The sequence below is a fragment of the Papio anubis genome, chromosome 4 (assembly GCF_008728515.1).
Source record: "Papio anubis isolate 15944 chromosome 4, Panubis1.0, whole genome shotgun sequence".
Taxonomy (NCBI): domain Eukaryota; kingdom Metazoa; phylum Chordata; class Mammalia; order Primates; family Cercopithecidae; genus Papio; species Papio anubis.
Window position 1 is genome coordinate 172,963,310 of NC_044979.1, and position 24,234 is coordinate 172,987,543.

At 36.7% G+C, this 24,234-nt stretch overlaps 1 protein-coding gene across 6 annotated transcripts in view; it reads left to right on the forward strand.

Moving 5' to 3' along the window:
- The window catches only part of DYRK1A (dual specificity tyrosine phosphorylation regulated kinase 1A), a 148,922-nt gene that overhangs the window by 108,393 nt on the left and 16,295 nt on the right, over window positions 1-24,234 (forward strand). For 4 of the 6 annotated variants that reach the window (XM_009202256.4, XM_031665741.1, XM_031665738.1 and 1 more), the window contains 6 exons: window positions 5,420-5,539; window positions 7,496-7,684; window positions 12,270-12,417; window positions 15,966-16,252; window positions 18,788-18,934; window positions 21,232-21,372. In XM_009202256.4, coding sequence (XP_009200520.1) covers window positions 5,420-5,539; window positions 7,496-7,684; window positions 12,270-12,417; window positions 15,966-16,252; window positions 18,788-18,934; window positions 21,232-21,372 — 1,032 coding nt within the window. The remainder of the gene's footprint in view (window positions 1-5,419; window positions 5,540-7,495; window positions 7,685-12,269; window positions 12,418-15,965; window positions 16,253-18,787; window positions 18,935-21,231; window positions 21,373-24,234) is intronic. The other 2 variants (XM_031665742.1, XM_031665739.1) reach the window with 1 other exon arrangement.

Sequence of the window (24,234 nt, forward strand, 5' to 3'; positions counted from 1 at the left end):
AAGGAACTTAAAGAAAAGGCTTATTTTTATGGAAAGGTGGCTAAGTTAAAGATGTTACAGGAAAGCAAGTCAGAGTCCATTACAGCAAACTTGCAGAACCGAATTTGTGTTATTTTAAACTACCTTTCTACACATTTGTAAAAATAAATACAAAACTCCTTAAAATTCAAAAGAGATGTATGCAAATTAGCTGTGCTATTTATTCAATATTCAGACAGGCTATTCACCATTTTTCTGTGAAGTGAATGGTGTAAATAGAATAAATGCTGAACTCTTTTGGTACACACACACGCACATATACACATGCATATGTATGTATGTGTGTGTATTTTTAATATCATTCAAAATTTTTTTTTTTTTTTTTTTTTTTTGAGACGGAGTCTCGCTCTGTCACCCAGGCTGGAGTGCAGTGGCCGGATCTCAGCTCACTGCAAGCTCCGCCTCCCGGGTTCACGCCATTCTCCTACCTCAGCCTCCCGAGTAGCTGGGACTACAGGCGCCTGCCACCTCGCCCGGCTAAGTTTTTTTGTATTTTTAGTAGAGACGGGGTTTCACCGTGTTAGCCAGGATGGTCTCGATCTCCTGACCTTGTGATCCGCCCGTCTCGGCCTCCCAAAGTGCTGGGATTACAGGCTTGAGCCACCGCGCCCGGCCAATATCATTCTAAATTAACTGCACCGTCTACATTGATTTTGGTTTGGGGAGACTTATTAGCTGTAGTTGTGAGATAAAGTTTCTTGCCCCGCTGATATTTGATGTGTGATGAGCAGTGAAAATGGCTGCTTTTCCATGGACTTAGAAATTTGGTTTGCCATTCTTTTGTTTAGTTCTTTTAATATATCGTGTGAGGATAAAAGAGTTGGGAGATTTAAAAGTATTTCTTTTCCTGGATTATTTGAAGGAATTGTATTTTCTCTAATTCAGTTATATATATGGTTTTAATGAAAAATTGGTTACAGCGACACATCATCTTTATTAAGGGGTGTCTTGTTTGTATTAAAATGTGTTTGTAATAAAATTTTGCTAGTAGTTAGGCTGGCATAGTGTTTATACGATATATAACACGTTAATAACATTCACAGTTAAATAGTTACAATAAGATGAATTTTGGCAGGACTTAAGATTTTCTTTTATGCAGTGAATTGATTGAGTTTAGTTGTGTGTTTGAGAATTGGGACAGTTGTTCAGGATGTCCAAGTTTAGGAAGTGTTTAATGGTGTACCAGAAGAAAACTTCCTGGAAATCTAATAATAATAACATGATGATCCATTTGCACTTTGAGGAAGGCAAGTTGATTCAGGTTAATTTTCCTGCTTGTTCCAAAGCAGCCTGTCAGGCAGAGTGCTGTTTTTAATGTGTTCCACAGCTGAAAGGACTGCGCTGCTATTTGTGACTTTTCCATGTGTGTGAGCAGGCTTCCTTCTTCTTAGATACAGTGCTATTTCAGGTCTAACCTCTGGTGTCTGCAGAGGGCTAGGAAACTTCCAGTCCTTTAAAGTCATTTTTATCATTATATTATTTTAGTAAATAATTTAATTAGCAAAGCACCTATTTTTATATCCAACTAACATCTTATGTGTATTTGGATCATATAAAATAAGAGATATTTTACTTACTATTTCTGTTTTAAGCTGTGAAATACTTTTAAAGATTTATGTGATGTAAAAAGACTATATTTAAAGTAATAATACTCAGCCAAATATTTCTGCCAAAATCCAAAAATTTCTGGGCCTAATAAGGGAGTCATAGTAGAGAATACCTTTCCTGTAACTGAAGTGTAGGCTGTGTATTAAGCCTATTCATAGAACCTGGCTTCAAGGTCTTGGTCGGCTCATGGTTGACTTGGTCGGTTGTAGGATTTGAGTCAGGTCATATCTGTTCCTGGGGTGTAAAACTGGCACCTCCGACTAGAACTCCTCCACACATACAAAGTACCTTTTAGCTATAAACTTACTGTAATTTCATTATGTAATTTCCATTGTTTCTTGTTAATCATCCTACCAGATGTCTTTTAAAAGAGAAATAGAGCAAAAAGTAGGTGTAGAACAGGATGACTGATGTTTGGAATGCTGAGTTTCTGGGCTATTCTAGTTTTCACAATACCTTTCATAGTCCCTCATTTCTCCTAGTACCCTGGATATGTGTTACGGATGCTACTCAGCTTTATTAATGCTCTCAAAATAATAAAGGCAGAATACAGTGTTTCTGATTCTTCATTATATATGAAAACAGGAGGTAAATATAAATAAAATGAAATAAGTATTATAATGGAAAACAGTTTTTGAAAGGAGTCCTAGAGCTTATACTAAAGAATCTTTTCAGGAAAAAAGTTAATTATTGTTTTAGCTCTTATAACTGATCTAAGCAGGAGTTTTGTAATCTGGGTGAAGTAAAAGGAGCCAGAGATGTGAGCGTTGAGGGCATGCTGTTTCTAGCTTCCAGAGCCAGATAGCTGAGGCAGCAGGAGGAGGTCACATCAACTTCCCTTTTATTAGGTTACTCCCCTTGCTAAAGGGGTCATTCCTGCAGCTTGGTGAGTTCCTGGGTCCTCTGGACACCATGGGCTTACTTTTTGGTTTAGAAGGTAGAAGGGAGCTTGCTCTATTACTGTACATTGTCTTGACTTTGACTAGCCGAAGCAGGAAGTAGAGAAAGTGTCAGATGCTTAGTTCTGGCCTTGAGTCTTAGTATAGATGTAAAAGTAGGTATTTGGAAAAGCTACTTTCTAGTTCTGGATATGTGCTGATGGCATCACAATGTTCCAAAACAAAAATTTGGTTAACATGAAATCACAATGAAAGCACAGGCGTATTACTTGCTTTGTAGACATTTATTTGTTCTTTCCATATATTTTGAGCATCTCAATACAGGGTGTTGTTTGAAGCATGAAATACAAACAACTTGGCCTTGTAGGCAGAGTTTGACCGGTTGTAGAAAAGGTTAGCAATGTTTTGTGAAATGCTAAGCACACAGCACACACTCATATGGAGTGCAGAAATTTGATCATGTAACTCATGTTTATATTCTGTTTTGTATATGTACTATATGTTTAAAATTGTTTTTTTAATTGTGTGTGATTTTGGTGTTTTTAAGTGAGCATCATTACTCCTGGATGTAGTCACTGATTCTTTTTTCAGATGTTTGAAATACCAGTGGAATTGTAAATTGGCAAGTTAAAAACTTAAAAGACATTCACAGTTTTTTTATGTAACTAATTTTAATAAATGTATGTGTTTATTTTAGGCATACCTCAATTACTTTGCCCAACAAATAGCCTAAAAATGATTGCTAAGAGGGTAGACTAGAGCCGTAACATTGATAGGGAGCTCCTGGCAAGAGTGTCCTTGTTAAGACTCTGGAGTTAGGCCTGGACATCTTCAGCTATAATATTACGGGAACTGCACTATGATAATATTTCAGACCACACGGATGGTGATTTTCCTGTTCTTTAACTGGCTCTGGGACCTTGGTCAAGTTCTTTAATATTGGAGACTCTGGTTTCTCTTGTGTAAAATGGTCACAGGAATGCTATTTAACTCCCTTGAGATTGTTGAGGGGATTACATGGGAGACTTGTAAAAATATGCATGCTAAAAACATGTTCAGTAAACACCTGCTAGTGTTACTGTTACTTTATTGTTAAGTTATTCGGTTGACCCTACCAATGGCTTATACTTCCTATCAAGTTTTATTATAGCTGTAATATGAAGCATTGCACTGATTCAGATTTTGTGAAACCTCACATTTAGGCTGTACTCCACCAGCCCAAGAAAGGGGATTACTGAATAAACTACCTGCATGAAAACAATGCTGGGAACTTAAAAAAGGAAACACATTTAAGGGAAACCTTTCATCACCCTAAATGCTTACAGCATTCATTCACAAAAAAACTAACATGTTTATTACCCATATTAATTTATGCATTAAGTCCTTAAGGAATAGTATAAAAATATTCTGTGAACTTAGCATTACCTACTGTTTAGAAAAGTAAGACTATATATTTGAAAAATTAAATAAGTTACATCATCTTAATTCTGATGATTTTTGTCAGACAAATAGTTATAATCACCAAGGGTTCCCCCCCGCCCCAGCCTTATTTGGAATTTTAAGAAGCAGAGGTCCTTGAGAAGAGGCTCTGTTATTTCAGTAAATGGGTGAATCTGCCCTCTGGGTAACAACTGTTTAGAGTTTGAGTATACATGCAGAAGAAACCAGTGTTAATGTTGGTTCATGATAAAGCGCACGTAGGTAAATGCCATAACAGTTTTATCTTTTCAGACCACATGGATGGTGATGCTTCCTGTTCTGCCCACTGGTACAACCCTCCCCTCTTCCCTTTTTTGGTGTGGGTTAGGTTAACAGTTATACCATGACTCCACACATTTTTGTGAGGTCTTAGTATGATGTGTTTACTGTCACTCTGCCCCTCAGATTGACCCGAGTGTCCTTGGAGAGATGTTGTGTCAGGGTCTTCTGGCTAATTTCCCAGCACAAATGTCCAGAAGAGTTGGGCAGGAACACAAGGATGGGCCAGGGGGAATGGCTGTGACCACCTTGATGGAAATAATTGGTTTTGAGGATCTGTTGATTTCAAGAACCCCCATTGGGAACCCTTTGACTGAGGCATGACACTTGCTGGAGCAGTGGCACTGGGACAGCAATCCAGGATCATTGACACTAGCTGCAGCACTCCTGGGTGTGTGTATAGAGGGGGTGCATGCCCCTGCTCTGTCCTCTGTTGTAGTGGCTGTGGAAACAGTCTAGCAGGATGCTCATGGTGCAACCCCTCATTGCCTGTCATAAGTGTTGAGAGCCATGAGTTGGGATCAGGGAACGGGAGGACTGTGAGGGCAAGCCTTGGTTAGGGGCAGATGTTTGTCAGAGGGCAGCTGGGTCTGGTGGCATTAGGAGCTGAATTTCTTGTTAGGAACAGTTGGAGGGAATGGGGCTCTGCTGCCAGCCTCCTTTTTTGGTGCCAGCTGGGTCCTGAAATTCTATGTTAAGGAAGCTGAAAGTTGCCTCTGAGGGCTGGGTTTATCTTTGTTGGCTAGTTGTGAACCTGGTCAGGTTTTAGGAATAATTCAGAAAAAAATTTTCTTTGGGCTAATTGTGTGGTAGAGAAGCCCTCATGGGCAGCATCCTGTGTGTCTCCTAGATTGGGGTATGTCTGCAATTCCACCACTTTAAATTTGGCGGAATAGGATCAAAGCCTCAGGCAGCTGGGCATATTATCATCTAATTTCATTTGTTCGTTCTAGTGGTTGTCTTTATTGGAATCCACATAAAAGGGAACTTGGAGAGAGAATGTATAATCATCTAATGTAGATGTCTTTTAAAAAGTAGATACATGCAGGTTACAGAAGAGGGAATTTGTATCAGTGCAGTATAGTTAAAGTGCTAGTCTTTTCTGTCTATTTAAGGTGATGCCTGATATTGTCATGTTACAGAGGCGGATGCCCCAAACCTTCCGTGACCCAGCAACTGCTCCCCTGAGAAAACTTTCTGTTGACTTGATCAAAACATACAAGCATATTAATGAGGTAAGACTTGATTTGTTATAATAACATCTATCTTGCAATACGTCAGTGAGAAAAAAAGCGATTTTGTGACCTATTTACCCTAAACTTTTTTCATTCCTAGTAATTGTCATATTGATGATTATTATGAAGACTAATGATTTAGAAATAATATAATTACAACTATGTAAAATATATATTAACAAGGACTGCAAAGTATAAAGATAATTGTGGATAACTTGATTTTTTAAGGTTGTATTTAATATATTTTTTAAAATTTTTATTTGTTTCTCTTTTTTATTTCATTTGAGTTACTTCTATAATAACTCTTATTCAAAACAAGGGGAATAAGGACTCTAAAAGTATATATGTGTTAGAATTTTTGCTTGAATTTTTATATATTTGTTTCTACTTTTGCCATGGGTGTCAGAAAGCTCTGAAATATGTTTAATACCTAGTTACAGGCATTTGGCGTAGTGTATTTGATCTATCTATATTTCTGTGATTTTATTGTCTTTTAAATTTTTATGTGTGTTCTTTTATCTATGTCTTTTTATGATAAGATGTCCAGAAGCCTTTTTGTTGTAAGTAAATAAGATAAAAAACAGACACAGCACTTTAAATTGCTTGCCTTACAACTGGGTGTTTTGCCACCAAATTTTTTTCTGGTGTCTTGGACCATTGGCTTGATTGCCATTTGCTTGTGGCTTCAGCTCTGTCTCCAAAGTTATTATTAAAGGAACATTTCTGGAGAAGAACCCATGCTTTCTTTCTTCTTCCAGTGGGAGCCCTGCACCCTTTCGTGTTGAAGGCTTGTCCTTTGCCAGCTTTAGAGCTGCTTAGCTGAAAAGTGAAAAGATGTTCTTAGGTACATGCAAATTTTATAGCAACTTAATGTTATTTAATGCCAGTATTACTACATTACAGTGGCAGTGCGGCAACATAAAATTAGAATGAACTCTGTGAGAAACATTTCTGAGTTAGATTTTGTACACATTTATGTATTATAAACATGTTCCAGACTAGCTTGTGATTATCTGAATATATCTGATAAATTGTTGATAATAGTATATTAATTTAAATTTGTTATTTTCTGATAAATTGTTAAAGCTACAGTTAAACTGTTGTTAACAGTAGCTTTGTTGGAGCTTGTTTTAATATGTCTTACCACCTTATAAAGTAGACTTTTTCAGATGTTACTCCATGCAGTGTAATTTATAATTTTGCCAAAGTTAGTTTACCAGTTACCTGGACTATTTCCTAGTTCATCTGTTATTTTTTTTACTAGTCTTAGAAACAGTGTTAAAGAAAATAACTCAGCCTGTGATTAACCATAGGCTTATGGTCTTTGGGAGTGGGGGCAAAGGGGCCATAGCTGTTTTTCATTAATCATTATATTTTTATAGGTTTAAAAACTGGGCATGTCTCAGAGGGCCTATTTATTTTAGTAAAACATCAGTTTGCTTACATTTAAAATTATTCTAAAAATACGTGGCCATAAAATCAAATACAAATAAATACATGCAAGTTACGGAAGAGGGAATTTATATCCCAAATGTTAAGTTGGGATTGACTGGAAGAGGGCATGAGAGAACTTGAACTTGAGGTAGATGAAAGTGTTACTTGGCTGTTTGGCATTTGGTAACTTTTGTCAAAATTCCTCATGTTGAACTCTTAAGATCCGTGCCACCTCACTGTATATAAATTATACTTTAACAAATAAATATAAACTAGGTCCTTTTACTTTTCTTGAATGGCATACTTTGGACAAGTCACGTAACATTTTTTGTTTACAAAGTCTATAAACAGTGTAACTACAATGAATTTCACTGTAGACATTTTTTTGTTGGTTATATCAGTGTTATTTTCTAACTCAAATGTCAACTGTAGAAAATAGATGTGTCTCAATATATACTGATAATTCCCTTCCCCTCACAGTGATTTAAATTTTACAGTTAACACTATGTATTCTCATTTCAGGTTTACTATGCAAAAAAGAAGCGAAGACACCAACAGGGCCAGGGAGACGATTCTAGTCATAAGAAGGAACGGAAGGTTTACAATGATGGTTATGATGATGATAACTATGATTATATTGTAAAAAACGGAGAAAAGTGGATGGATCGTTACGAAATCGACTCCTTGATAGGCAAAGGTTCCTTTGGACAGGTAATTTAATGGAAAATTCTGAATTTCGTTAATTAGAAAGAACTTCTTAGTGAATCTTGTTGTTACAGCCCTTCCTCGAGTATACTTTTAATATTTGCAAATAGAGCTCAGCAGTGGATATGCAAGTATTTGGATGACCATAATTCTTTAAAGGTAGTGATACTGCATCAGTAATAAAAACTCCTTAGACTTCTAAAAACTTCTATGGCTACCAAGTACTCATTTTACTAATGACTGGTAAATTTAAATCACTAATAGATAGTATTGCCTTTTTGTTAGGGGTCTTGTATAGTCTGTAGATGATTGTTAATTACCTGTGCTAGAGATATTTACCTCCTTCTCTGATAGACCACTTCAAAGAGAAAAGACTTACCATGTTCAGGTGGCACAGTGGGAGTCCACTCACTTTTCAGGAGGCTTTGGAAAGCTGGGGGTTGTTCTCTTGCTTTTTCTCCCACCTCATGTTGTAACTATACCAGACCTCTAAGCAGGCAGGCAGTTTTAGTCTCTTGTATCAGTCTCACCAATACCAAGAGTTTTTGGTCTTTCTCCTTATACTTTATTTATTTATTTAGAGACAGACTCTCTTATCACCCAGGCTGGAGTGCAGTGGTGCACTCTTGACTCAGTGCAACTTCGGTTTCCCAGGTTCAAATGATTCTCCTGCATCAGCCTCCTAAGTAGCTGGGACTACAGGTGTGTGCCACCGTGCCTGGCTAATTTTTGTATTTTTAGTAGAGGCAGGGTTTCACCATGTTGACCAGGCTGGTCTCGAACTCCTGACCTCAGGTAATCCACTTGCCTTGGCCTCCCAAAGTGCTGGGATATCAGGCGTGTGCCACATGCCTAGCCTTCTTGTACTTTTAAAAAGATTTTTTCGGGTCAGGTGTGGTGACTCACACCTATAATTCCAGTACTTTGGGAAGCTGAAGCAGAAGGATCACCTGAGCCTAGGAGTTCCAGACCAGCCTGGGCAATATAGCGAGACCTTGTCTCTATTTATTTAAAAAAAAAAAAAAAAATGTTGGGGGATCTCTGGCTGTGATCCCCCAGCTGTTCCCAGTTGTAAGTCCTTCTATCACATTGAGTCACAGAACTCTGTTTTGTTTAAGGTGTGATTTGCCGATAGTCCCAGTCTCTTCTGCCTTGCAACCCTTGTGGAACGAGATGGTTATTAACCTGCAGTCCAAATACATCTTCTGATTTTTCAGTGATGAGGATAGAATGGGAATCAAAATGACTTTTCCTGAATTGCCTTTTGTTGTTTTTTTTGTTTTGTTTTCTTAAACTATGGAACCTGCATGTGCTTACTTCTCTGTTCCTGCCCTGAGAGAAAGCAAAATATATGCTCCTTTTTAACCTGTGAGGAAAAAGTCATCATGGTTAAAACAGAAAATATACTGTATGTCATTAGCAGCCACAGGTCTAAATCCAGAAAAATAAACGTGTAAGCAAATATGAACATTTTTGTTAGACCTGTGTCACTCCAATATGGCCCTATCAGTCCCTGATATCACGTGTATATGTCTTCTTCCCATGATTTGAAAGAATTTTGGTAACTACACATAATCCAGGGACTTTTTCCTTGAATTATAACCTCTTTTTCTTCTGAGGGGTTTTTCAGTGGTTTGGGAGTGCTCTTTTTTTTTTTTTTTTTTTGAGACAGGGTCTCACTATATCACCTTGGCAGAAGCACAGTGGAGTAGTGATCATGGTTCACTGCCTCGACCTCCTGGGCTCAAGTGATCCTCCTACTTCAGCCTCTAGAGTAGCTGGGACTACAGGCACGTGCCACCATGCCTGGTTAATTTGTTGTTTTTTGTGGAGGCGGGATCTCACTGTGTTGCCCAGGCTGGTCTTGAACTCGTGGGCTCAAGCAGTCCTCCCATCTCAGCTTCCCACAGTGCTGGGATTATAGGCCTGAGCCACCACACGTGGCCTGGGAGTCCCTCTTGATTAAGGTATTCCTGTTTGTCAGTACGAAGCAGCTTCTCTGTCAGTCTCTTAAGGAAAGGCATTTGTCAGGCCCGGTCCTTAACTAATGGTGTGAACACCCTCTACTGGTTCCCAACCCAGCTACACAGCAGGAGGGAAGCAGTGGGCCAGCAAACATTACCGCCTGAGCTCCACCCTGTCAGATCAGCAGCGTTAGATTCTCAATGGAGCTCAAACCCTATTGTGAACTGTGCATGCGAGCGATCTAGATTGCATACTGCTTATGAAAATCTAATGCCTAATGATCTGAGGTGGAACAGTTTGATCACCAGACCATCCACCTCACCCCTACCCTGGCCATGAAAAAATTGTTTTTCACAAAACTGGTCCCTGATGCCCATAAGGTTGTGGACTGCTACTCTAGACCTAGACATTACTACCTCCGCCATGACAACTTCACTAACATTTGGGCAGTTGCACTTAAGAGGTCACTTTTTTTTTTTATTTTTTATTTTTTGAGATGGAGTTTTCCTTTTGTCGCCCAGGCTGGAGTGTAATGGTGCGATCTTGGCTCACTGCAACCTCCGCCTTCTGGGTTCAAGTGATTCTCCTGCCTCAGCCTCTTGTGTAGCTGGAATTGCAGGTGCCCCCTACCACGCCTGGCTAATTTTTGTATTTTTAGTAGAGATGGGATTTCACCAGTGTTGGCCAGGCCGGTCTCGAACTCCTGACCTCAGGTGATCCATCCGCCTTGGCCTCCCAAAGTGTTGGGATTACAGGCATGAGCCATTGCACTGGGCCTAATAGGTTACTTTCTAACTTTCCTGACATCTACCATGCAAATTGTGGCCATACAGGCTGCTCTCTAAGCTGATTTGCCCCTGATGATTCAGTCTTTGTGCTCATAGTTACGTTTTTCTTCTCCCCTTCACCTTAGTTTTTCTCACACTCAGATTCCACAGAAGAAGTGAGCACAGAACTCTGTGATGACAGAGGCCCGTTTGACATTGAACTCCTTTTTCCCAGGGCAGACTGATACTGCCCAAACTCTTGGGCTGAGGAGTTGTGCAGTGTCCACGTTGAAGTTCAGGTCCTGTCCCTCAGCAGAGTAATATCTTCTGTATAGACTTGGTCAGACTTTCTCCACGTTCTGTGTCAGGTTATTGTCAAATAAGGGATATCTCCATTTCTGTAGCCAATACTTATCAATCCTGATTGCGTATTTAAATTTCTTGGGGAGCTTACCTGAAAAATTACTGATGTCTGGGCTCTAGACCAGTTAAATTCTCTAGTCATTGATGTAAAAGAAAAAAAACAAGAACGCCTTATTGAATTTGTAATTCATGGTCAAAAACTGTTAGTTAACCCGTTAACTGTTTGGCAAGTCAGTAGATCCTCAGGCCCCCATGAGTGTCCTTTGTCGTGCAGCTCATCAGGATCTGGGCACTGAACAGCAACTCTTAGTGCAGTCAGAACATCCAGTGAAACAGAAGCATATCAGAACCACTTAGCCACATGTTTACAAGGGTAGCCTCTGTTATAAAAGACCACAGATAGTGTCTTTTAGAATTAAGTGAAACCGGATATTAGTGCATTTTTTATTCCAAGTTTGATTTTGGTTGAGCCACTCAGAATCTGTCACAGTAGATTTAGCCTTGACTGATGAAGATCTGAGAACATACGTTCCATCCTCTGCCTGACCTTATGATTTCATCCTACACCTTGGAATCATTTGGAGTTTCTTCCCCATCCCCAGACTTTTTGAATGTGCTAGAAAATGTATCTAAAAGAATTACTTTTCCAGACAATGTATAATATAAATGTAACTTCTATTTTATTAGTTGTAATGATTGTCACTGGTTAATAAGAGGTAATGTTTTCTTTTACTTATATATTGATTTTGTAATGTTTATGTAAATCTTTTATAGTAGTATGTACCTCATTTTAGATGAGTCACATTTCAGGTGAGAGGCACGCATGATGATGTGTGCTCATGAACTCTGTGGTTTCCTTAGCAGTGATTCTCATTTTAAAACTATCATAATCCCCCAATTACAGCATTTGTTGCATTGTGGAACTTTACTGGTAATTTGTGTTTGATTTTTTTTTTTTTAAGTCGAAACTGATTTTTCTTTTATATACTTATGTTTTTATGTATGAAAATCTAATTGAAAGTTAGAAAGTTATCTGAAGCCTTCTGCAGATAAACTTTAAAATATTTCATACGTATTCTTAGGGTTCAGGTTTCTCTCATTAAAAGAATAGTTTGGTGAGTTAAACACTATACAACTATAGTGTTATTTAGTAAGAAAGATAAAACCTAAGCAGTTGTCAAGATTCATAATTTATTTCTGAAGGAGGAAAATAGTTAATCTAATTTTATTAAGAAAATTATCTGTTTTGTGGATATTTAGAAATACTGTACAAATGCAAAAAAATTCAATTTAAAGGATTGATTTAAAGTTACTGTGTGATAAATGGATGTATATCGAATAGAAATAGACAGGATCTCTTCTACTTAGGGAGGTCAGAAAAATGATAATTATAAAAATGTATAATTGAGAATTAGGTAAATGTTATAATTAAGGTGAATTATAAATATTGTGAAATTGTTGCAATTAATGAAATAGAGAATCATCTTCTCTTTTAGGTTGTAAAGGCATATGATCGTGTGGAGCAAGAATGGGTTGCCATTAAAATAATAAAGAACAAGAAGGCTTTTCTGAATCAAGCACAGATAGAAGTGCGACTTCTTGAGCTCATGAACAAACATGACACTGAAATGAAATACTACATAGGTAAACAAACAGGCAAACAGTGCAGTGTGCCCCAACCCAGACCAAAACATTGAGTTAATGGTTCTTTTTTATCAAAATATTTTGATTTTATTTTAAAGTGGTTGATTAAAAATTTGTTTTTTTCTGTTGGACAGGAAGATTTATATAAGTGACTTGATCTGGTAGTAATAGTCTAAGTCTTGGGGAATGTGCCTTCCAGGTAGCGTACCATGTAGAAGAAAATGAGAGTAGTGTGTGTTTTTTTATTTGCAACTTACTGGTACCATTTGTTTGCTAATGATGCATATTTATCCATAGGGTCATCTTTCCAGTAACTTTAACCATTTCTAATCTAGCTCCGAAGCTAGTTGTGAGCTAGTATGTTGTTAGTGGTTGCGGAACCATTTTTGGGGCATCTGCAGCAAGATCTCAGGCTCCTCTCCAGTCTCCTCATCAGCTTGGCGGCATTAGAAGCTATTAGACTTACGACTACAGAGAAGAGATAATAGCCACTGCTTATTGAATTTCCACCACATTCCTTATGCTTTCCTTCCATCATCTGTAATAATTTATAGCAGTATTTTAAGGAAGATGGTAGACTCCTTAAATTACAGGTGGTTTGTATAAGAAACTGCATACCCAGGGTCATAGGGCTCTGCAGCTAGGATCGGAAACTACAGTACTTCTGCCTCACTCCAAAGTCTGTTTGTTTCATTCTCGCATAGTCTTCCTTCTGAAAACAGAAACAGGAGACAGAAGAATTATGAAAATACTGAAGTCTAGGGCCAGTTGATACATGGACAAGACATCTTCTAATACACTTTCTTTCATAGTATTTTTAATCAAATCTAGTATGTCAGTGATTGTAAGACACCATCATTTCATGTACCATCAAGGAAAAACCTGTTAGGTATTCATATAAGATGCCATCAATCAAAGATACAGACCTTAAGATCAGCACAGATCCATAGTCACTTGTGTTCAGAAATGCTGACCTTACTTGATACACGTAAGGCTGAGTTTTATTTAACAGATTCTTTTAAGAAAACATTATGGTTCTTTGGTCCCCCCTTAAAAAGGTAGAAACAAATAATGGATGTTTAAAAAGGGAAAGCTTCAGATTGTTTAGATTAGATTTTGTTTGTGAAATACCTCTCATTCCTCATTGTTAAAATATAAAATGAGTTTGTATTAATTTTTCTTAGTTTATGGATACTGATATAATTCATAATAATACCATTCTTACCTTAAAATCTTTCTTGTCACACTCAATGAAACTTTGCTGTTCACTGTCAGTTACAACTTACATGAGGTGACCCATTTTCATTCAAAGGTTTTAGAAGCACATCAAGGACATTCTAAGGATGATTGACTTACACAGTGATTTCTAAACATGCCTCCTGCCTTCTCCTCATGCTTGAGTATTTGCTTATGGAGCAGAAAAAATATTGATAGCATTACTGTAACATTTTAATTCTGCTTTATTTAAAAAAGACATAGCTGGCATATAGTTAAATACTCAAAAAAATTAGCTACTCAGTTACGTATAATGCTAGTATTTTGTTTTGAATAAAGTGACATTAATGATCATTTTATTACTTGTATTAGTTATTACAGATACTCTTTGGATGAGTTTTTAAATTCTTATTTTAGAAGATGGCGAATGCATAATGTCTCAAGAAACTGAGATTCTGTTTGGAAAACAAAAGCACTTTAGACGAGTTCATGTCAATTGAATTGATACCTTAAACTTAAGGTATCTGAAAGTCATATTTTGTGATGTAAATTAATTTAAAAAGATTGATGAGTGTGATTTATTCTGATGAGTTTTATCATCTTGTCTTTGAACTTTCAAAAACATCTACTACTTTACCATGTAGCCAAATTTCTTATCTGGATTATTTGGTACCTGCCATGGTCTAGTTAAAATTCAGTTTAAGTCTACAACAAAGACTTGCCAAGCCCTCCATTCTCCCCAAAATTCGGTTAAAAAGACTGAGCAGATATGCTTGTTTGATTTTTCTTTGACAATGTCAGCACATTGTAGATACTAAGTAAATGAATAAAGAATTGTGAGGTCAGGTGAAACTGAGTAGGTTGATCTTTCATTGGACGAACATTCTAATCACAGAGCTTCTTAAAGGAATTTTTATAATCACATTAGAATTCTGACGCAGTTACTTTTTGCATTCATTTTGTGGCTCCTGCTTAACCAGGAGATTAAAAGCTACACATGGACCGTGATTGTGAGCATGTATCATGGAACTACATTTTTAGTTTTAAACCTATAAACTGAAGTGACTAAGAACAGATATTTTACATTCTTAGGTAACGTTTAAGGATTCCTTTGTTGTTTTTAGTATCGAGTTGTGCTGTAGACTCCTCTATAGCCATGTAGTTATTTTTATTGTGTTACTTATTCTAACTTTAGATCACTTATATCATGAAAGATCTAAAAGCAGTATTGATGGCCACTGCTTTGAGGCAGGCAGCCCAGGACTACTCCCAGGAAAACACAATGTATCCACAGTTCTTAGTGATCAGACATTGATTACTCTCCAGTTTATTCCAGATAGATCTGTAGAGAAACCTCTCATTTTGTAATAGTGTAAAAGAAAATGAAAGTAACCTTGACAGATGGGTAGTTTATGTCATTGCAGTTGTGTCACAGGTGCTCAGTTTGGTGTATGTAAGACTGTTAACAGGGAGGGACAGCACTTTATCGAATAACCTCATCTGATGTGAAGTCAGTGTTAATACTTAAAGCACAATCTTTGAAGCAATTTAGTGAGTATTCAGCCTTTTTAGAGGGACAACAGTGATAGCGACCTATGTGTTCTATGCTGTTGCCCCATTTACAAGCCTCCTCATCATCTCTTCTTGGACCTGAGCTTTATTTTGAAGTTTTCCAAACCTTCAGTCTCACACACGAGCTGTCATTTACTAATTTGATAAACACAGTTAAGTCCTCCAATACTTTTACCAAAGCATGATTTTCAAACATTTGTTGTATTTGCCTAAAGGGTAAAAAAAAAAAAAAGCCATCAATGAAAATTGTGACAGAAAATTACCAGTGACATGTGAAGTTCTGCAGCGCAGATAAATTTCAAAGCCTACACAGAGGGCTGCCAAGTACAGCATTGTCACAAACTAGAGATCCCAGTAGGTGGAGCTTAGACATAGGAAGTTGTGAGGTAGGGCTCTCAGGAAGTAAAAAGGGCTTTCATTTATAAATGAAGATAAAAATTGCTGAAATATTCTTACTACTGTTTGTCCATTTGCTGCTTGTGTTTTCAGATCTGACTTTTAAAGAAACAAGACATTTTGGTAGTACTGCTTACCTTATATCACTTATTGACAAACGCTCTACCTGTTTAATTCAGCAGAAGAGCAATTTAGATATTCTTAACTGATTAAAAACTGCTGTTACTACAAAATGCTGATCTCCAAACTTTAACTGAACTCTGCATTTGATGTTGTAATAATGTTATAGATCATTTGAGAGTGCGTGTGTTTGTTACTCTCATTTATTGGTATATGTAATTTAAAATGAAACTTTTCTCTTTCAGTGCATTTGAAACGTCACTTTATGTTTCGAAACCATCTCTGTTTAGTTTTTGAAATGCTCTCCTACAACCTCTATGACTTGCTGAGAAACACCAATTTCCGAGGGGTCTCTTTGAACCTCACACGAAAGTTTGCACAACAGATGTGCACTGCACTGCTTTTCCTTGCGACTCCAGAACTTAGTATCATTCACTGTGATCTAAAACCTGAAAATATCCTTCTTTGTAACCCCAAACGCAGTGCAATCAAGATTGTTGACTTTGGCAGTTCTTGTCAGTTGGGGCAGAGGGTAAGTATTATTTCAGAACTTGTGAATTAAATAGGAATTAAATAGAAGTAGGACAGCGTAGGTGTTAGGTTGGCACAAAAGTAATTGCGGTTTTTGCCATTGCAGTTGCCATTTTTGCAATGGCAAAATCACAATTTCTTTTGCGCCAACCTAATATTCGAAATGTTACTAAGGTGTATACCATTTAGAGGCAATTACTGGATGATTATTTAGCTTTAAAATGTAGCACTTAACGTGTGGATATCTGTTTGGGGAAATACCTTTTAAAATGCAAATAGCAATACTTTGAGTCAAAAGACATTAATTTTTTGAAATGGGTATATTTAAAATTGTATGTATGCTAAAAGATTAAGGGAGAGAATAGGAGATGGAATGATTAAATATTAGGGGATTTGTAACTGTATTTCTCAAGTAAAGGTTTTAGTATAAATTTTGGGACTTTTCAGTACTAGAACATTGAATCTTTGCTGTAAAATTCTTCTCTGAAGATGGATCAAGATAAATCATTTTTCTAAAAAACTGATGGTTCAGAAAAATGCAGGTAATTTTGCCTTAGTCATGGTACTAAAGTATAGAAAATTCAGTTGATAGACGCACTTGTTTTGATAGATAAGTTTATCTTCTTTTCCCCACTCTTACTTAAAATTTACTTAAGTTCTGACACATACCCAAGCTGGTTTTTTTGAGACTGCTAAAAACAGATGTGTTCGTAGTGCTGAAAAGTTTAGCTGATTTAGGAAAGCAATTTTTCCCTGTCATTCTTCCGGCATTATGAAAACTACTCTAACGACATTGTTTTATATGTAAAATAGAAGTTATAGGGGTCTCCTCTTGAAAGGAATTAGTGTCACCATTTGATAATATTTTACTCATTTTTAACACCATTCTTTTTGCTTTTAAGTATTGAAACTATATTTCTTCTATTTTAAAGAAACCCAACTAACATACAGATGTTAATTTTTCATACTGACTTTTCTGTTTCTTATTTTTCCAAATTAGTGAAATTTTCTGTCCTGTCCACTTTTGTCCAGGCTTTAACTATAACAGATTAATCATAAGGATTTATAGCCAGTTAATAGGACTGTCTTTTTGTTATTTTCTGCAACTTCTCTTATGGAAGTGATGCTATCGAGTGTTGAAGTAATTTTTAAAAATTGGAGTAGGGACCAAAGTTTGCAGTTTTAGATGCCTTCAAAAAATCAAGAGATGCTCATAGTTTATATGGGATAGAGTGTATTGTGAATGAAAAATACATGCCCATCTTGAAGAGTAATTTGAATAGATTATAGAGTTGGGAAGTTTTTCCCCTATTTAAGCCAAATTATATATTTTGTCCTAATATTAAACATTATTATTTCTGTCTAGCCAAAATAAGCCAATTATCCCTATAATAAGTTTTTAATTATTCAAGTTCATTGGCATCACACGGGAAGTTATTTCTAAAATAGACCTGCCATGTCCCTGCCCCTAGATCTACTGGATTAGAATCAGAAGGTGGTAGGGCAAGTGTGTTTTGGGGAAAGCAACTGCGTTAAACAAATTAGATAGGGAGGTGACAAAGTTCCTGACATAAGCTGTGAAATAAAAGTCTCAGGAGTGGTGTTTGGGCCTAGGGAATTAACAGTAGTATTGGCTTATAAAAACCTTGGAAATGCAGTACTTCTTCCCAGTTCTTTTAAATTAGACTTTCTTCTCATAGTTCCTTAAGGTTGGTTGACCTGTCTATGGAGGCCTGAGATTGTTCTTGAAGACTTGGCTAGAGGTTTCAGTGGGAATCACAGAAAATTTCATGAGCTTTCTGGCTGCATGGTTTGGGTGTTAAGTTAGGAAATTTAATTAGGAGGATTTTCTTTCTTTCCCCCTTTTAATAAGTGAAACAAATTGGTCTTTGAAGAGATCCTCACATTACTTCATTGAAAATAGTCCATGTCAGGATTGTGTTTCTGTAAGAAGTCTTGGATGGAGGTAGAGAGAGAAGAGAGAAGAAGCTATTGATCAGAGACAGCTCTCAATTGAATCTTTATGTGGTAGTGTTTCTGGGATTTATCTGCAAGAGTACAAGTGTCTGAATTTTAAATTACATTATATTGAAGTTACTTGACTTTTAACACTGAGAAATACATTGTTTAGGTTAATTTAAATACAATTTAGTTGTTAAGATAGTGGTAAACTAAGTGCCAGCCATAGTAGGAAGAAATAATTATTAGGGAAATAAATTACTTTCAATAGTGTTTTTTTTTTTTTTTCTAGTGAGGCATAATTGTTTTAAGAAATATCATGATGACTAGGTAGGATTAGACTAAATGAAAGGGCTTGAATCTTTACGTATGACGCATTTCACAGTCAGATTAACCAGTCCCTAGAAATGTTTAGTTCTTTAAGCCATATTCATAGTCTAATGTTGAAATTAGTCAGTGGAACCCTAATTCAGGAGTTAGCCAATTCTTTTCTGTTAATATCACATCAGTGTTTTTAATCCAATGCTGACTGCAGTTTTGAGCAGTTGAAGTAATACTATTTTGAAATATATTTCAGATATACCAGTATATTCAGAGTCGCTTTTATCGGTCTCCGGAGGTGCTACTGGGAATGCCTTATGACCTTGCCATTGATATGTGGTCCCTCGGGTGTATTTTGGTTGAAATGCACACTGGAGAACCTCTGTTCAGTGGTGCCAATGAGGTAAATGATGTATTGCTGTACAAATTCTGTTTTCATAATTTCTTTTTGTCTTTCATCTGTGACAGTGTAATTTAAAAGTTGTGTTTAGGCAAAGATGTCTATTTAATCATTCAAATGTGAGGTCAGTTTGAATATACCTATTTTTTCATATTTGTCAGTTGTCATATAATGTAAAGTTTAGAATTATGAGATAGTGGGATATTTTAATCTACTCATGAAGGAGAACAGTTAATTAGATTAGAAAGTGTTAAGTATTTTGGCATACATTTTACAGGTTTTAAATACAGTAACAGAAAGCTTAAAAGATGATAAGGAATGACGGCCTTCCTGCAGAGATACAAACATCACTCTAAATTTTGAGATTATGATTTGGAGTTGGAGAGGTAATGATCAGTAGGACTGATGGATACTCAGTCTGAATAATGTAGAGTAAACTAGATTATAGAATTGTCGGGCTACAGAGACTGTGTGCAATTCTGTATTCCACGGGTTTTCAGTCTGTGTTCTGGAATATTTTTGAAGGTCAGAGGCAGTGAATGGGAGGGCGGGGACAGGCCACACCTCCCTGCAGTCAGAGAAATCGGGCTTTCATTGTTTTAAAAACTATTCACCTGTGGGGTTTTGTTTGTTTGTTTTTTAAAAGAAAAATGGACCATTGCAGATCTTGATAAGTCTATTTCTAAGTGAGAAGAGAAAGGCCAAAGGCATTAATGACTTGTACCGGATTATGCAGCTAATAGGTGGTGTCAGAAACTTGTCTCTTCCATCCTTCCTTTTAAATTTTTTTTTTTTTTTGAGATGGAGTCTTGCTCTGTTGCCCAGGCTGGAGTATAGTGGCACAATCTTGTCTCCTGAGTAACTGGAATTAACAGGCAGCGCCACCATGCCTGGCTAATTTTTGTATTTTTACTAGAAATGATGTTTCACCATGAGCGCAGCTCCTGCCCTGACCTGAAGTGGTCTGCCCGCTTCATCCTCCCAAAGTGCTGAGATTACAGGCGTAAGCCACTGTGCCCAGCCCCTTTTAATTCATTTTCAGCTTGAACTGGTGAGCTACTCTTTGATAGTAACTGCCATAGTTTGTTTTTGTTTTAGTGTAAATCTTACTTTGTAAATTAGTATCTTTCTTGGGCTTAAACAATATTTGAAAAATTTTGCTATGTTACTCATTTTAAAGGCCGAGGTCCTTTGAGTAGCCCACAGATTCCTGCTCCCTCTGATGCCAGTTCTCTCACCACTACCTGGTCTCTCCTTCTTCCCTCACTCTGTGGTCCATACACAGCTTTCTCTGTGGTCCGTTGAAAATGCCACCCACAGGCCCATACTCAGCCCTTTGCATTTCTTCCTTCCTGTGCCTAAAATTCTCTTTCTGAGCTAGTCCCTTGCTGATGTTAGTGTTTGCTCTGATGTCACATTCTCGGTGAAACCATATACCCCACTTATGGTTGCAGTACCCCTTCTCATCCCATAGTTCTTAGCCAGCGTCTGACATCATGTATTTAATTATTTATTGATACGGCTGGGCGCAGTGGCTTACGCCTGTAGTCACAGCACTTTGGGAGGCTGAGGTGGGCAGATCACTTGTCAGGAATTCGAGACCAGCCCGGCCAACATGGTGAAACCCCGTCTCTACTAAAAATACAAAAATTAGCCTAGCTTGGTGTCGCATGCCTGAAATCCCAGTTACTTGGGAGGCTGAGGCAGGGGAATTGCGTGAACCTGGGAGGTGGAGGTTGCTGTGAGCTGAGATTGCGCCACTGCGCTTCAGCTTGGGTGATAGAGTGAGACTCCATCTAAAGAGAAAATTAGCCAGTCATGGTGGTGCATGTCTGTAGTCCCAGCTACTCAGGAGGCTGAGGTGGGAAGATCACTTGAGCCCGGGAGGAGGTCAAGGCTGCAGTGAGCTGTGATTGCACCACTGCACTCCAGCCTGGGTGACAGAACGAGACCTTGTCTCAAAAATAAGTAAATTTAAAAAAAATTTAAATAAAATTCTCCAAGAACGGAAACTTTAAAACTTCCTCTCATGTTTCCTTGCTATTCAACATTGTATCCATGGCTACCTGACATAATATGTTTGTTAATTGACTATCTTCCCTTCTGTGGGGTATTCCCTTCTGTGGGGTATCAAAGAAGGTAGGGCTTTTCTTGTGTTTGTTCATTGCTGTATGCTGGATATCTAGAGGAGTGCCTGACACATAGGAGGTGTGCAGTTTATTTATGAATGAATGACTTGATGAGCAGGAGTAGATGTACAGTAGAAATGACAGGTTTTATTGTTTTTATTTTTAATACAGGTGGATCAGATGAATAAAATAGTGGAAGTTCTGGGTATTCCACCTGCTCATATTCTTGACCAAGCACCAAAAGCAAGAAAGTTCTTTGAGAAGTTGCCAGATGGCACTTGGAACTTAAAGAAGACCAAAGATGGAAAACGGGTAAAATAAGGATATATCTGTTTTGAGCCTTTATTAAGTTTATCATACCTGTCTTTTTATAGCTCATTTTGCATTTACTTGAAATCAGTGTTTCAGTCAATGATTTTATTGATACCTTACATAGATATTTTGTTCAGAAGTTGAGTATAGTTTGACCTAACTATCAGGTATGGACCAGTGTTTGATTAATGGTCAGAGTTATCTTTAAAACTTCCTATTAAAAACTGTATGCCTGCATTTTGAGGCAGCTGATCACATCACCATACTTTGTTTCAACAGAAGAATTAGGAAGTTTGACCTTTGTTTCTCACAGCTTGGGCATGTAGTGAGTTAATACTGCAGCTGTGAACAGAAGTCACAATTGGTATAAATGATTTTTTTTTAAGTTCAGTTGGTAAATTATGTCAGAAGATGATTTTTGGCTTAAGTAGTATGTGATTTTTTTTCTAAGGATATTAACTAACTAGATAGTCCTTTGATAGACTTCAGATTCCTAGCTCAATGACTTGGATAGCAAAAATTTCACATCTCCAAAATCTTTGAAAGTGAGGTTTTTAAAACATTAGGTTTGTTTTGGTAATTTTCTTTTATCTGAGGACTTTTTAAAAGATACCTAAATTATGTCAATTTAATAGAGTAAATGATGCCAATTTTGCATCTTGATTTTTTACTTTTGTTTTTATAGATCTGTAAATAATCATATGTTTTGTAATTTGGTCATAGTATTGAATGAATGTAATTTATAAATACGTGATTGAATATGACCCCACCCCCCACACACACATATGTACATACAGAAGTCACCTTGTGATTGAAGTTTTGCATTTATAACATTTAAGAGTTTATTTTTGTTTCAGTTATTATTTGCATTGTATTTTAGCGACACTGCCACCAGGTGTCATTTTCAGCAAACTGAAGGTGATGGTGGTTGATTGCCTTAATTCACTTCCACATAGCTGCGGAGTCATAACTTTTAATATCAGATTATTTTCTTTAGAATATTTAGAAGCACATATGTAATTGTATCTTTCAGAACTGATGTGTAAGTTATTGTGTTCTGCCATATTCACTAAAGCTGTAGGCAGTGCAGTTTCCAACTGCTAAATTATGCCTATTCCCCATGAGGAAAGGATGGAAAATGCTATTGAGACCTCCTGGGCCCTTGTTTTTTCTTTATCCACATAGCTCATTAATCATGGCCCATTTTCCATATAACCAAAACTTAGCCTGGGAATCCTTACTAGCTTCACCAGCATTTAAAGGAATTCCTACCAGTTTGAATTAGCATGGAGAGGAAATTAAATCTTTTTTATGTTGTCTCTGTGATACAGACTGCTGCTTTCTCCATTTCAGATTTATTTATTTATATTTTGCTTCTGCTATTTTTTCCTCAATAAAACATCCCATTCCATCTCTTAAATCTCTGCCTTACAGAAACCACAGTGACCTATCATTTCTTTCAAATTGATCTATAGGTATTATTTTTAGTTATTTGGGGTGGGGGCATTTCAGAAATGAGTAGATTATTTTTTCCCTTTTAAAATTGGAAGTAGATAACATACGTTTAATACATGTAAATTAAGTAGATTTTTATGAGATTTGTTTTAGTCATACTTAGCAATTAACTTAAGCAGCTTAATTTTTAAAAACATGAAATAATTATTTTGCTTTTAAGAGATAAATTTTGCAACAAAAAAATCAAATTCATTATCAAATTATTACATTACAAATGGTACACTAAGAATTTTGACCAGAGATACAAATAGATGTGCATGTACTTTCATTGGCTGTCTCTTTGTGGTTTGTTTACTGATTTTATTTTTACTTTTACTTTCTCATTTTACATTTCAGAAGCCCCATATTAGGGTTTTCCAATAATGAAATAAATACTATATATTTTTTTCTTGATGGAGGTGGAGAGTGAAGAAGACAATAAATGATGCTGTTTTTTGAAGTACAGTTTATATATTGTAAGATACACAGATTTTAAGTATTGAGTTTGTTTTCACCTTTATGTACAGCAATGCCCCCCATCTACACCAATATGAAAGACTTCTATCACCCCAAATCCTCTTGTGACCCTTTTCTGTTACCTCACTGCTTTCTGATTTCTGTCATCAAAGACTAGCTTTGCTTTTTCATTGGCAAACTTAGTATAAATGGAGCCTTATAGTATTTATTGTTTAGTTTTGGGTTTTCTTCACTCAATAAATGTATTGCTTTTGGAAATTCATCAATATTGTATGTCTTAGGACTTTTTTTTTATTGCTTCAAGATATTTCATTGAATGAACGTGCCATAATTTATATTCACCTGTCAGTGGTCATTTGGTTTGTTCCCAGTTTGGGACTGTTATAAATAAGGCTACTGAGAACATTCTTTCATACGTATGTTTTCATTTCCCTCACAGCACAATCTAAGAGAAGAATTGCCAGGTCATAGGGTATGTGTTTACCTTCACAAGAAAACACCAGTTCTCCAAAGTTGTTTTATTTTATATTCCCATGATATATGAGTGTTCCAGTTGCATGACATCCTCACTATTTTATATAGTTTGTCTGTTGGATTTTAGCCATTCTGTAGTGGATATGTAATGGTTTGCATTTGCATTTCTTCATGGCTAATGATACCACCTTGTCGTATGCTTATTAGCCTTTCATATATCTTCTTTGTCACAGGTCTTTCCCATCTTTTGCTTGTGTTACTGAGTTGTTTAATGACTGAGTAGTCCTTTGTCATTAAGTTTTTTTGTCACATATATGTCAGTGTATTTCCCTAGACTGTGGCTTGCCTGTTCCTTTCTTAATATGGTATCTTTTGATGAATAGGAAGTTTTAATATTGATGAAGTTGTATTTGTCAA